A 14,431-nucleotide genomic window follows, 5' to 3' on the forward strand; every position below is an offset into this window, starting at 1 on the left:
TATCTATCTATCTATCTATCTATCTATCTATCTATCTATCTATCTATCTATCTCCTGGCTGTCTTGAAACTTGCTGTGTAGACCAAGCTGGCAACAAACTCAGAGATCAGTCTGCTTCTGCCTCCAAGTGCTGGGAATAACGGTGTGCATCATCATCCCTGCTTTTGTTTTTATATTACGTGTGAATGCCTGCATATGTATGTGTACCATATGTGTACCTGACCCCTCAGAGGACAGAAGCGGGTGCCATCTCCTGGAACTGGAGTTACAAGTAGAGCTGTAATGTGGGTGTTAGGGACAGAGAGTCCTCTGCAAGAGTACCAATAACTGCTAAGCCACACTTGGATTTTTTTCATATTAAGCTGCCAGAGTGCACTGTAGCCCACACTGTAGCTGAGCCTGTGCACTCATTGTTCACCAGTTATACTTTTATCTGTATTTAGATGTCATAAAGCAGTTGAAAAGTTGTAAATTCATATCCAGGTTGTCCCAAACATTTAAGTTTTCTCTGATTGAATTGTGTGGATTTAAGAATTTTGGTGGTGTGTTTTTGAGGTGTCAGGTTTGCCTTGCACATGCTTGTCAGATGTGCTCCCATTGAGCTCCAATTTCAACATTTAAGTTGAAATGTTACAGCGTGTATCTCTGTATTGGGTCTGTGTGACACAGCACACACATGGGGGGCAGAGGACAACTTCGTAGAGTTGTAGATTTGGTTTTCCTGTTCCACCTTTACGAGAGTTAGTTCCAGGTTCAAACTTAGGTTGTGAGGCTTGGCAAGCACCTTTACTCAGCTACCTGTCCTCTTTTCCCAGCAGATTTAAATTTAAATCAGTGAAATTGAAGTGTAATTCTTTTGTTGTGCTAACTTCTGGGCAGGACTTACTGGCTTTGTGGTCCCTGTACATTGTCTTCCCATTAATGACCAAAGATTGGCAAGCCAATTTCTCCCAGGTGCACATCCAAGACTGTAAGCCTACAGGAGAATGTTGTCATGTCTTCTCTGCATGTCTGGACAGCAGAGCAAACCATTTGGGAGAAGACTGCTTTGAGTTCCTTGTTTTTATTGTAACCTCTCCTCTGGGCCTTGTATGTTTTGGCGCAGTTTCTTTGAACTGGTGTACTGCATCATTCTGTTGCCTGCTGAATTCCCAAAGGAGAAAATTTGAATCCATATACATGAGATGCCTGCTGCACTTAGCCATACATTTGCCAGAGGCTTGGGTCATTCCCTTGGGTTGCTGTTCAGCTGGTCTGGTTGTGACATACAGATGAGGCAGTGGAATTTAGAATCTGGAACAGGGGTGGGTACTGGTCTTTACAGTTAACACAACAGGATAGCCACACCATATGTGGTTCAAGTTTCCTTTTGAGCCAGTAAGGCAAGCTGAGTCCGTTATATGCCAGACTGTTCACATAAAATGCTACATAGCCAAGGTAAGTGATGATAATTGAAAATGAATTGTTGGCTTGAAAATGGTGAGAAGAGACTCCTGTGGCTTTGAGAATTCATGTGGCTGGTGGAGGCTATTGGTGTCTGCCTTTGTGTTTGAAGAGTGGTTCACCTGTACTGGTGAGGCTCAGTGTAGTGGTGGGGTTGATGGTAATGTTTAGGAAACCGGAAAGTTAAGATATTCAGGGGAAGCCATGTTTTCATACAAACCTGGACCCTATGCTCAGGTTGGCAATGCATGCCTTTAATCTCAGCAGATCTCTGAGGCTACCATGGTCTACATAGTGAGTTCCAGTTCAGCCAGGACTACATAGTGATATGTGCTCTCAAAAGTAATTAAATTTAAAAATAAACTAAACTGACCTCTAGCAGAGCATTGGTGCTCTGCAGTGGTTTCTTATATCCAGGCTCCACATGTGTGTACAGAAAATGAGCGTCCACACATAGTAGTCAGAGACTTACTTCTTTTCCACTCTCAGTTTAAATACACCCTCTTTTTCCCTCTCTTTCCTTCTTTCCTTCTTTTCTCCCTTCTTCTCTTCCTCCCTCCCTCCCTCCCTCCCTCCCTCCCTCCCTCCCTCCCCCCCTCCCTCCCTCCCTCCCTCCTTTTTCATTTAAATCCATTTCAAATTGCCATGTTCTCCCAAAGCCTACATGCTTTTGTCATTGTGGTCTGGTTTCAAGCATTTTTCCCTGGCCATGCTTTGTCCTCTTCTGGGTCTTGTACACTGCCAACACTGAGCTGCTCTGAGCTGGAACATGGTGTCTACCTTTTCCCTCCCAACCTGCTTCACTCTGTCCACTCTTCAACAGTCACTGTGTCTTGAGGCTTTGTGAAAAGACCTGGCTTTGCTCACCACCTGGTCTCCCATGTTACAGATACCCTTAGAGTTGTGCAGAACATTTAACTTTTTGTTTTCTAGCTACAGAAAATATGTACTGTTAAGTCTTTCTCTAGCTCTGTGGATGCTAGTTTAAATTTCCAGGGAATGCTGGTCAGTGCAGTGTCTAATGTACCATTAATTATATTACATTACATGTGGCTGGTTTGCCTTCATTTAAGGTTCCTAAAACTGAGCTGCTCAGTTGTTTTTAGTTGCTGCCTAGTAGTTCATCAAAATAACAGAAACAAGTGTTCAGACATGGTAGAAAAGGACCAGCCAGGGCACCTTTTAGATTGATTTAACAATTGTTATCTCTCACTGCCACAATCCCTCTGCCTTTGAGAAGTCCCCTTGAGTATCACTTTGAGAAGTAACATCACTCAGTGACGGGGAAAGACATTCTTGATCGATCCTTTCAGGAAGTTCATCTCAGTGGGGCCTGTTGACACTGTAATGAATGTCCCTGTAGAGGAGCCAGGTATTTAGAAGGGTTAGTACCCCAGGACTGCATTACCAGGGTTTCATGGTGAGCCTTGGCATAGTGGGGTGGAGCAGGATGCATGCTGGCCCTCATCATGTGGGCTAAGATGCACTCTTCTGTGTGGCCTGTTTTCTTGCCTGCTAGAGAATTCTCTAGTATCTCTCAAGATGCCACTTTATGTGCCAAACAGCTCAGAGGACAGCAGGGATGAGCATTTCTGTTTCATTATCAGAAGCCATGCTTACTCACAGGGCAGTCACACCACCTTCTACACATCAAACCCTTATAGGAGTATCTCTAACCAAAACCAGTGGGAACCAGAAACTAGAGAAGCATGGCCAGATGACCTGGGAAGCCTGCTTTCCTTTTGTTTTTGAGTACTCAGCCATTTTACCCAAATTTGTTCTTGGCTCGGTGCTACTACAGGGAAGGATGTATGTCCTCTCTCCTTTTAAATCACAGCCAAACTTTGCTGCCATGCAGTTTTATGGTGGGTGTTCATACTAGAATCACAAAAATAGGAGCACTATGCTGCCATGGCTATGACAACTGTGATGTCACCACATGATGGGACCTTTCAACTTATGACCTGTAGGGTTCAATGTGGAGGCCATCTGTCGTCATGTGCCCATGTCAGTGCTGTACGGAATGTATCCAGATACAGCAACTACAAGCTTTGGTTAAGCAGGCATGACCCTGTTCCACCTGTGGCTCCTCCAGGCCCACTGTGCCCACTGTACCACACTATCCCTCAGAGGGCTCTGTTACTACATCTTGTGCTTTTTCTCCTATCTGCTTGGTAACTTATTAGCTTCAGGAACACTCTTTGGTCTGCTACCTTTTGACATTTTTCATTGATGTTGTTGGTGGTTTGAATGATAGATGTCCATCTGTATTCACTGGCATTTGAATACTTGGCCCCAGTTTGTACACTGTGTGTGTGTGTGTGTGTGTGTGTGTGTGTGTATGCATACACTTTTGTATATACATACACATGCACATGAGTGCTTAGGTATGCCCTTGCTGGAGGAGGTATGTCACTGGGGCAGGTTTTGAGAGCTTAAAGATTTGCACCATTTTGAATTTTCTCTTTGCTTGCAGCTTGAAAATTGAAATTCAAGCTCAGAGCCACTCCTATTGCATGCCTGCCTGCTGCCATGCTTCCCTACTGAGATGATCATGCTTCTCTCTCTGGAACCTTAAATAACTCCTTTCCTCCATACAGTCCCTTGGTCATGGAATTTTACCACAGCAATTGAAAAGTAACAAGTACCAGGAGTTGAGTATTGCAGTGACAGACCTGACCATGCTGTCTGTCTGTCTGTCTGTCTGTCTGTCTGTCTGTTTGTTTGTTTTGAGGAATGTGAAAAATTGTAGAACTTTAGACTAGAAAAGCAGTTGAACACTTTAAGTGGAGTTTAATGGGCCATCCTAATTGGAGCTTGGAAGACAGTAGGGCTAAGAGCTGTGTGTAATTGTGGGGACCCAACACAAGAGGTCTAAAAAGGAACTGTATTGGCAAGTATACTAGAGACCATGCTGTGATATTTGGGCAAAAATGTGGCTACTTTTCTAAGAATTTGTGTGAGACTAAATTTAAAATCAATGGATTAATTTCTTTGGCAGAGGAGATTTCAAGACCGCCTACTGTTGACTGTGTTGCATAGTTACTAGTAATCGTAGGCAGTGAGGAGAGCAAGTGAGGCAGAGAGAAATACAAATGTAGTTTGAGAAGATAAAGAACACCAGGAAACTTGATGTTGCAGACAAGTCTTGTGTTGAAAGAGGAAAATTAGCAAGAGGTCTGATCAGCAGTAAAATAAAGAGAAGGGCACCTTCAGGGAGAGACCTCATCTAGCTAATCTTCCAACTTTTGAAAAGAAAAGTCATGGGGAATTTTCTGCTTTTAGAAAGGAACAATAAACAAAAAAGTACAGCAAGTGTGATTCAGTTGGGTGGGGGGGAGGGTTAAGCCTAAGCTGGGAACTAGACTTGGGTATTGTCCATGTGGTGCTTGTTTTAGAGGCATGAAGGATACGCTAGTTAAGAGGTCGTGGAATCTTCCTCTGGTTTCAGAGAGCTCCTGAAGCCAGGCATACAGCAGAGGAGTCCCTGTGTGGAAGGCCACTGTGTGAAGCTGTGGCAGCGAAGCTTGTGTTGCATCAGAGACTTCAGTATGTTGGAGATATCAGGGCTGTGAGACGTCTGCCAGAGGGAGTGGAACATAGGGATGGAACCAGCCTGAGAGAGAGATGCCCAGAGCTGGAGAGATGCAGCCATCTAAACTCTTTGATAGGAAACATGGAGCTACAGGATTTGGAGTTTGCCCTGCTGAGTTTTGGTCTTGCTTTGATCCAGGATTTTTCACTATGCACCGAATCATCCTATTTGAAACAGCAGTGAATGCCTATGCCGTTGTATTTTGGACATGTGTAATTATTTTTTATTTCATAGGGGGTTACAGTTAAGAGATTGCCTTGAGTCTCAGTAAAGCTTTGGACTTTTAAAAAGTGTTGGGCCTGAAAGACTGCAGGGACATTAGAGGTTGGGCTGATGGTTTGCATTATGTAGAGACTATGAGACTGGCCGCTAGGGAGCGGGCTGTGGTAGCCTGAACAATAGACGTCCTCATACTCACAGGCATGTGAGGACTTGGCCCCCAGTTTGTGGCACAGTTGTGGGGCAGCCTTAGGAATGTCATTGAGGCAGCCTTTGGAGCTTAAAGACATGTGCCCTTTCCAGTTTGCTCTGCTTGCTGCTTGACGTTTGGAAGGTGACTCTCAGTGTTCCTGCCATCATGCTTTCCTGCTGCCCGTGTTTCCCCATGGTGACAGTGATGCTTATCTTCCTGAACCATAAACCCAAATAGAAGCCCTTCCCTCCATAAGTTGTCTTGGTCATGACATTTTGTCACAGCAATAGCAACATAACTAATATAGATGTCCATGGCCTTTACACATTTTTTTTTTTTGTAGTGTGATTCCTATTGTAAGCCAGTTTCATTTCATTCTTACTTTTGACATCAAGTTTCTCAAGGGAAAGACTCATATCTCAATCCTGGAAAATTGAATGCAGAATCAAATTAGGTAGACAAGGAGGAGCACTGGGACGACCTAAAATGGCTACTCAGAAATCACATTTGATGGCAAGAGTAGCAATCTGAGTGAGGAAGGGGCTTGTAGACAAAAGAAGCAAAGGCCTCATCTTCCCATGTGAGAGAAGTTTGGAGACAGGTAAAAAGATGGCATGGGATTCCACAATGTTATCAGGAGTCTAGATTCTATTGTCTTGTATGGCTACCCCTAGCTCATAACTGCCTTTTTCAAGGTAACCTCATGGTTCAAAATGGCTGCTAGAGATAAAGATATACCCATCTCATCCATTCCAGGCAAGCCACATGAGCAGGGCAGTGAGTGATTTTAAAGATCAGTCCAGCTTTTAAAGTTCCTGAAGTCTTTTAATCCCAACACTTTTTAAAAGCCCAAAGTTTTACTGAGACTTAAGGCAATCTCTTAACTGTAACCCCCTATGAAATAAAAAAAAAATTATGTCTTTAAAGATAAGACTCATTTAAAGGTAAGTCTACACAACAGCCTCATCTTATAGGTACAGTGTAGTAAGACACTTTTTATACAAATTTTTAAGATATACTATCTGTGCTTTTAATTAAAATAACATTTAAAAAATAAGTGGCCTTTAGATCTGAGTAGATATTTTTTAAGTTTAAAAAAAAAACCTGATTAGCATGTGAAAAGTATTTAATGTCATTAGACACATGGGATTGTAATCCAACCACTAACTTCACATCCACCAGACAAAATAGAATCAAAACAATAATAGTGACAAAATTGTTCATAAGGGCATATAGAAATCGGGACCGCCATAACATTGCTGGTGACTGGGAAGCAGGGTCACTGCTTTGGTAAAGTCTGGGAGTTCTTCAGAAAGACAAACATTGAGCCCTGGGGAGATCGCTCAATCAATAAAATGTCTCTCTGAAAGCAATGAGGAACTGAGTTCTGCTCCCTATCACTCGTGCCTGACACAGCTACAGCCCCAGTGTGGTGTGAGGGAGTGATAGGGATGGGGAGAGACAAAGACAGGAGGATCTCTAATGTTCATTGGCCAGCCAGTGTAGCCAATCAGTGAGCTCTAGTTTTGGTGAAAAAACATTGTCTAAGAAAAATGTGAAATAGAACAATCAAGAAAGCCACTGAAAACTGACTTGTAGCCTTCACGTACACACATAAACACATACACACCACACACACACACATGTCCCCTCCCATACATGTGTTCCCCTGCTACACACAAATAATATAAAGGTTAGCAAGATAGCTCACAGGTAAAATACTTATGCAAGGCTGGTAACTTGAGTTCAACCCTTTGAACCCATGTAAGAGCAGGAGAGGGTCAATTCTATACAGTTGTTCTCTGACCTTCACATACATGTCACACACACACATACACACAAACAAAATGATAAGCTGTAAAACAAGGCTTGGTATGGTGTTACATGCTTTTTAATTTTATTTTGTGTATGAGTGTTTTGTCTGCAAATATGTTTATGTACCACATGCATGCCTGGTGCTCTTAAGAGGGGGACATCAGATCCCCTGGAACTGAGTTATAGATAGATGGCTGTGAGTCACCATGTTGGTACTGGGAATTGAACTGGGAGCCTCTGGAAAGGCAGCCAGTGCTTTTAACCACTGGGCCATTCCTCTAGCCCCATGACACATGCCTTTAATCCCAGCACTCAGGAGGTAGAGATTGTTGGATCTCTGAGAGTACTGAGGCTATTTGGTCTTCATAGTTTCAGGCAAGCCAAAGCAACAGTGAAACTGTCTCAACAAACAGCAATACAATCCAAAAAGTAACGAAGTATTTATGCATGCTGCCACATGGGTAAATTTTTAAAAATCATATGTTTTATATATATGAGTGTTTTGTCTGGATATGTCTGTGTACTCTTTGTGCAGTGGCAGAAGAGGCTGGAAGAGGGGTCTGATACCCCAGGTCTGGGGTTATAGACGGCTGTGAGATACCATGTGGGTGCTCAGAATTGAACCTGAGTCACTCTGAATTGCTGACTCATGTCTCTAGCTCATGACTGAAAAAAAAAATTTTTTATGAGGCAGCATTTCTTTGTGTAGCCCTTGTTGTCCTGGAACTTGTTCTGTAGACTTAAGTTGGCCTCGACTCAGAGATCCGATAGCTTCTGCCTCCCAAATTGCTGGGTTAAACGTGTGCCACCATGCCTAGACTATCATGGATAAAATTTAAAAGCATCGTGACAAACAAACCATCACAAAGGACCACATATATATTTTTCTGAGAATTTCATTCATGCATATAATGTATTTTGGTTATACCACCCAAAGCAGGGAGAGAGAGACAGAGAGAGATTAGGAAGTTGGATAAGTTGGCTATAAACCCTCAAAGCCAACCCCCCATGAAACTTCTGCCAGCAAGCCTGTACTTCCCTAAAGTTTCCCATAACCTCCCCCCACATAGTGCTGCCAATTCAGGACCACGTGTTCAAATACATGAGCATAGGATACTTCTCATTTAAACCACCATGCCCACCAAGACCAGTTAGTGCAGCTGGTATGTACATGGGTGTGGGTACAACTGGTACACGTGAAACATACCAGTGGCTGTATCCTTGGACAAACACGACTTCTTCCTCTGGTAGCCATCAAATGCCAATAGCTCCTTGGGGTAAGAAGGACAACATAATTCATGATTCCATTTATATTAAATTCCAGAACAGCTAAATCTGGGGCATTGGGAGATAGCTCAGTTGATATCTTGCTTGCTGTGAAGTGTAAGGACCTGGATTCCACCCCCAGTACCATATTTGCCATGTGTGGTAGTGTGTTTTGTAGTAGGTAGTGTAATTTCAGTACTGGGGAGAGACAGATTCTTGGGGCTCACTGATCATCTGGTCTAGCCTGAAAGTGACTCCCAAGTATCACTAAGAAAAAAACCAAGGTGTATGGCTTTTGAGGAACAATACTTAAGATTGACCTCTAGCCTTCTGGTGCTTGTATGCACATGCACATACATCTGTGCATAACCACTCATATATACATTTATCTATTTGTATGGCATGTCTTCATAATTAACTTCAAATGGTAGGAACCAGTAAGGAGGACAGGGGAGAAGTTTTCCAAACAGTTAACATTGAACAATTCTAGCGGCTGCTTAATCATCCTCTTTTCTTCATTTGAGTCCTGACTGAAGAGGAATGAGGAGGCTGGGGAGATGGTGGGAGTGATGGGGGAAGAAATATCATCATCATCTGCCCTGTATAGTTAAGGTCAGACCTCTCTGGCTTGGTGCCTTGCTGCCTGAGATTCTGAATGGAATCTTTGTTCTGTGGACTAATCATTCCAGAACAAATCTATTTTTCTGTGTCTCCAAAGCTGAGAAATGGCAATGCCAGGGGTCAGCAAATAGACACAGGAAGCCACTTTGTCTTCAAGCCTGTAGAATGTTAGCTTTGTCCTATGGGACTCTTGTTGTTTGGGAACTTTGTTCCTGATAGATGGGCAAAGATAGCTCAAAGGCCAGGGAAAGTGGTGTAGTATTTGCAAAAGTCTCCATGCTTTGAATCTAGGGACAGCCATCTCCCAATCAAGGGCTCTGGTTCCTCATCAGCAAAAGTCTTGGAGAGGAGTGCCATGGACCTTCAGTGTAAGCTCTGCAGGTGTTTACCTGAGGAACTATCCTGGAATGGTGACCTTGGGGATGGCTCCCTAGGTTAGAGCTCTTAGGCAAAGAGAACTGCCTGTTCAGAAAAGTGGTTGGTCAGGATGGAAAGTGGAAAAAGAGATGACTAGTCAGCTGCACTGACGTCAAGGATGGCAAGAGGATGCAGCTAGCAGCCTGCCCTCTGCTCTTGTGATTGACACCGTGGTGAAGATGCTGGGTTGGCGTCTGGATAGATGACAAAGAAGAGCCAGCACTGAAGGAAGATGCTGGAAAGGCCATGAGAGAAAAGAAAGTCCTGCTTGAGTTTCTTTCAATGGACACTCCTGCACGTTGTCCTTCTGTAGAGGCTTATATTCTCATGAAGGCCCTCAGAAATAAGCAATCAGGCATTGTTCTTATGTAGCATAAGATCCAAAAGAATTTGTATAGCATAAAATCCAGAAAAATATGTTTTCATAAATGTGTTATCTGCTAAGTTCAAGGCTCCCCCAATGTTTACTTGAACACAGAGAGACCTTGTTCTGTTAACAAGAGAAAATGCTTCCCACGGTCCACTAATTTAAGGGTATAATTTTCCACACTGTAACATCTCTGCTGTAGTGATACATCTTCCAGTCAATGGCATTCTTCTGACAGTGCATTTCCAATTGTTAGTGTCCTAGGCTTGGTGGGATGTGGCCTGTGGTATCGGATTTTGAACTGTGGGGTTGCATTGTCCTTCAGGCTTTACTGTCTATGCATGTCGAGCAATCGGATGCCCACCACAGGTTTGTGACCAGGAGTTCCTGTGTTCCTTGTCTCTGGAGAGAGCCAATGCCATCCTTTTGTTTTTACAGGCGTTTGTCAGTAGACCACAGGCAGATCTTCCACCCTCAGGTCGCTAACTACAAAAGGTGTGGTGAGACTTCCCTCCTTGCCCTGGCCCTTTTTGTTCATCTAGCTCCCAAGGATCCTACCTTAGGTACTCAGTTTCTGTTACCTTCTCTGGAACTTTTCTGGACCCATCCTCAGCAGCAGGCCTGTTCCAGTGTAGCCCACTCACATTGCTGTTCCTGGGAAGATGAGGGAGGGGAGCAATGCTTTATTCTAGCATGAAAGAATGACCAGCAACCTTCTTATCCCTCTGAGACAGAAACTGATGACTCAGTGACCTTTGAGGGTGATTTCTGCATATGCACTCCATCTTTTCCTAAGACTTCTCTGTAGGTAAGAGCTTCTGATCCATCTCTTCACTTGTCAGAGTGCTGAGTCTTTACAGCTGAGTGTCCCTCTCCTTTGAGATGGACAGTGTCACCTAGCAGTATGCTTGCCCAGACGACATGAACCACGTCAAAAGTAACCGAGAACTGTACCTGCAATACTCAGCCTCAGCCCCCAAACTGTTGGCTCACGTCTCCAAACTCCTCATTGTTTGCCGCAACGCAGGCATTTCCATCCCCAAAGGCATTAGGAATATTTTTGAGTTCACCTGGGAGGAGCTCATCAGCGACCCTGCAGTGCCCACTGCATCTGAGATTCAGGATCTGGTGATCTCCTTTGGAGCTCCTGCAGTGGTGCTTGCAGAAGTGATCCCAGTGCACCCAGTGCAGGTCCTCCCCATGCAGAAGAAGCAGCCCCAACCTGCTCCACCACCTCCAGTACTGCTCGCAGCCACCAGGGAGAGCAAAAACATGCCCACTCCCTCCACCCCTGCTCGACTGATGCCTAATGGCCAAGATACCCTGCACAAGTTCCAGCGGCAATCTATCCACCTGTTGACAGAGCTGCTTTCCCTGAAGATGAAGGCCATGGTGGAGTCTGCCTCTGGTAAGACTGCTCACAGATTTCCCTCTGTTTCTACATAGCTAGGTAGGGTGTATGTGTGTTTATACCACATGTACCCAACAGGTATGAGTTGAGCATACAAAATCTAAAGTCTGTGGTCTGAAGGATATTGAGTGCCCATATGATACCACAGTAGAATAGTTCATTGACAGTGCATGATAATTTACATGTAAGACAATATTCAATCTGTATATAGGTTGCACAAGAAGCATCTGAGAATTCCATGTCTTTTGAGTACCATCCCCATATATCTCAGTATGTACAGGAAGACATTTCAAAACACCAACCTCCCCTAAACCCCAGACACTTTTGGTTCTAAGCCTTGGGATAAGGGATACTTAGTATAAGTATGCACTAGGAATGGGGGTGGGGTGGCCATGAGTCTGCTGCAAAAAGTGCACCTCCTTCTTCCCTAGCCAGTACCCTCCCCTTTCCTCCCTGCTCTTGCACCGTCCCTTCCTTCCAGTCTCCCATCTCTGGTGTGCCCATTCAAAAGTTAGCAGTGGTGGCAGTGAGAGGTTGGCAGTGCTGACGGGAGAGTTTGGGGTGATGGTGCACAGGTGGACAGAGCTTCATTGATGAGTGGAGATATGGAATTGTGAATCAAGAGTCTGGCTCAACCAATGCCAAAGGAATTCTGAGAGCCCAGTGCCTCCAAACTGAGGGCTGGGAAGAACCTAAAGCATTGTCAGCAGCAGCCTCTAGGTGTCCTCAGTGCTCAGCTGTGGGCAGGCAGGGGGCAGGGAGCTGGGCAGGGGGACAGGGGTAGAGGAGCAGGAGGGCAGGCAAGCAGGTAGGCTGGGAGCAAGGTGCTGCCTGTTGGATCTTGAACTCTGTCCAACCAAGCATGCGTATCAGGAGCTCCTCATCTTTACCTCAGAAGGACGTACGGTCTTCTTCACCTGGATTTCCTGGGCCATTTGTAAAGGCCTTTTTCTGGAAGAGTCATCTATGCCAGGAGGAAAACACTGCCTTTGCTTATTCCTTCAGCAGGTGCCAATCCTCTGGACATCACCAAGCGCTTTGTGGAAGCCAGCCAGCTCCTCCATCTCAATGCGAAGGAGATGGCCTTTGACTGCCTGACTGGCACTATTGGGAAAAGCTGCCTAAGTGCAGCACAGCTGGCGAAAGGTGGGTGTCCTCCTGTAGGGAAGAAGTACAAACAGTGCTGACAAGAAGATGATAGAAAGGTAAAGGCTCCCAAGGGTGGAGGCGGCCGTGGAGCAGCTCTAGATGCTGTGCTGCTGGCAAGGAGAGCTCATACACCTCTGGCGGAGGGCAGTCTGTTTGTTTGTTGGTGGAAATGTCTGCACCTCACAACTCACAGTCTAGCCCCTCAGGCCCTTCCTAGGGTGTGCTTCTTAGCAGTCTGTCATTGGGGTTTTAAAATTTTCAGTCCGTTGCAGAGTAGCCCTTTAGTACATAGAGTCAAAGTGATGAGGTCACTCCTCAGACTGCTGTTGATCCTGGCACTCTGTGTCTAAACTCACCTGTTCATGGTATATGGGAATCAGCTCCCAATGCGATCCATAACTCAGCTCCATGCATACAAGCAGCCCTACAAGAATGCTCGTTACAGCATCGTTTGGAGGGGCAGAAAGATTAGAAACAACTGTCCATCAATGAAGACAAACTGTGGTCCATGCAGATACTGTTTTCTAGTGAGCAACAGAATGAGTTCTTTCCTCACAAGACGTCCTGGTTGGTTTATGACTATGGGTAACTTTGGAAGAGCTGGCCCACTGTTTAAAAGAGAAGAATACTTTACATTTTTATAATTTAGCTGAAGTTTTAAATACGGTAAAGAAGACTCACTCTTCTTCCCTAGAATCCTCCATGAACGTTTCTGCTATGGGAGTGAACACACCTTACCAGCTGGTCTACCAGACTTCCACAGCCTGTCTGAGCTTCTCCCTCTCCACAGGAAAGGAAAGCAGGAAGAAAGGTGAGGAAAAAGTAGCATTTTCAGTCACAGAGGTTCAGCAGCATGTGACACACAGGTCCTCTTAAGCACTCCAGAGCTGCTGCACATCTAGTCACAGCATCACAATTGTGTTCTGTTCCCCTTGGGGCTCCCCTGCTCCATCTAGTCCTTTAACCCAGACAGTATCCAAAATGTGAATGAGACATCTCTGTCCAGCTACACCATCATTAGGGAAATAGTGGTATTTGTATCCCAAACTTAGTAGGCTCCAGTTCTGTTCCAGAAGGGACTACTATGTGTGTGGGCAGGAAGCAGAGCTACAGAAGACTCCCCTGCCCTGTAGAAAAGAGTCCCACCCAGAAGGGAGGGAACGTCAGGGGAAATAGATAGCAAATGAGAAGAAGAAGCTCCAGAGGGAAGCTATGTGTGGGAGGAACCTGATGAGAATAGGAAAGGCCTCAGGACTTTCCATCCATCCTGCTGACTCTGATGACAGATGAGCTAGACAGACAGGTGTGTGTCTGTGTGGGGGGTTGGGTAGTGAAGGAGGGTCAGGGTTGGCTCATGCTATCCCTTTTATTCCCACAGATATTGGAGGTAAGGCTAGAAGTTGAGAAGCTTGAAGCCAATTCTTCACCCATCCTGGCTGCCTGTGTGACTTGTCTTCCTCATGCTTCACTGTTCTTGGTAAAAGGGGACTGGTTATAGGGGACTATGGAAGCATCGACATTAGGGCCACTTCATTGCTATTGCTGCTGTTCATCACTGTGCTCCTCAGTCTTTGAAGTACCTTTAATTATTGACTGACTGAGTTAGCAGTCAATGATCTCTATTGCAGCATAGCACAAAAGAGCCTCCTAACATGTTCCACAGCCCTTTCCCAGGAGAATGTGATACTCAAGGACCCATCCTTAAAGCCCACTGTATCTCTAACTCCTCACCTCTAACTACAGCCAAGGCAAAGCCTGTAGAAGATGTCTCCCCTCCACCTGTCCGAGCCCGAACCCCTCCTGAAAGCACTGTTATTGAGTTGCCTGACCCCTGCCCCGAGGCCCGGGAAAAGCTGCAGGATATGTGTCGCCACATGTGAGTGCCTAGATATGGGGATGGTGTCCACAGGACATGGGACACAAGGACAGATGGGT

General features: G+C 45.0%; 1 protein-coding gene across 1 annotated transcript in view; it reads left to right on the plus strand.

Moving 5' to 3' along the window:
• The first annotated feature begins 10,322 nt into the window (after window positions 1-10,322).
• Window positions 10,323-14,431, plus strand: part of CUNH3orf20 (chromosome unknown C3orf20 homolog) — a 38,595-nt gene continuing 34,486 nt past the window's right edge. Inside the window, exons 1-5 of the mRNA XM_028773097.1 lie at window positions 10,323-11,344; window positions 12,353-12,493; window positions 13,191-13,307; window positions 13,875-13,883; window positions 14,240-14,372. Coding sequence (XP_028628930.1) covers window positions 10,858-11,344; window positions 12,353-12,493; window positions 13,191-13,307; window positions 13,875-13,883; window positions 14,240-14,372 — 887 coding nt within the window. The 5' untranslated portion in view covers window positions 10,323-10,857. The remainder of the gene's footprint in view (window positions 11,345-12,352; window positions 12,494-13,190; window positions 13,308-13,874; window positions 13,884-14,239; window positions 14,373-14,431) is intronic.

The sequence above is a fragment of the Grammomys surdaster genome, unplaced genomic scaffold (assembly GCF_004785775.1).
Source record: "Grammomys surdaster isolate TR1022 unplaced genomic scaffold, NIH_TR_1.0 220, whole genome shotgun sequence".
Taxonomy (NCBI): domain Eukaryota; kingdom Metazoa; phylum Chordata; class Mammalia; order Rodentia; family Muridae; genus Grammomys; species Grammomys surdaster.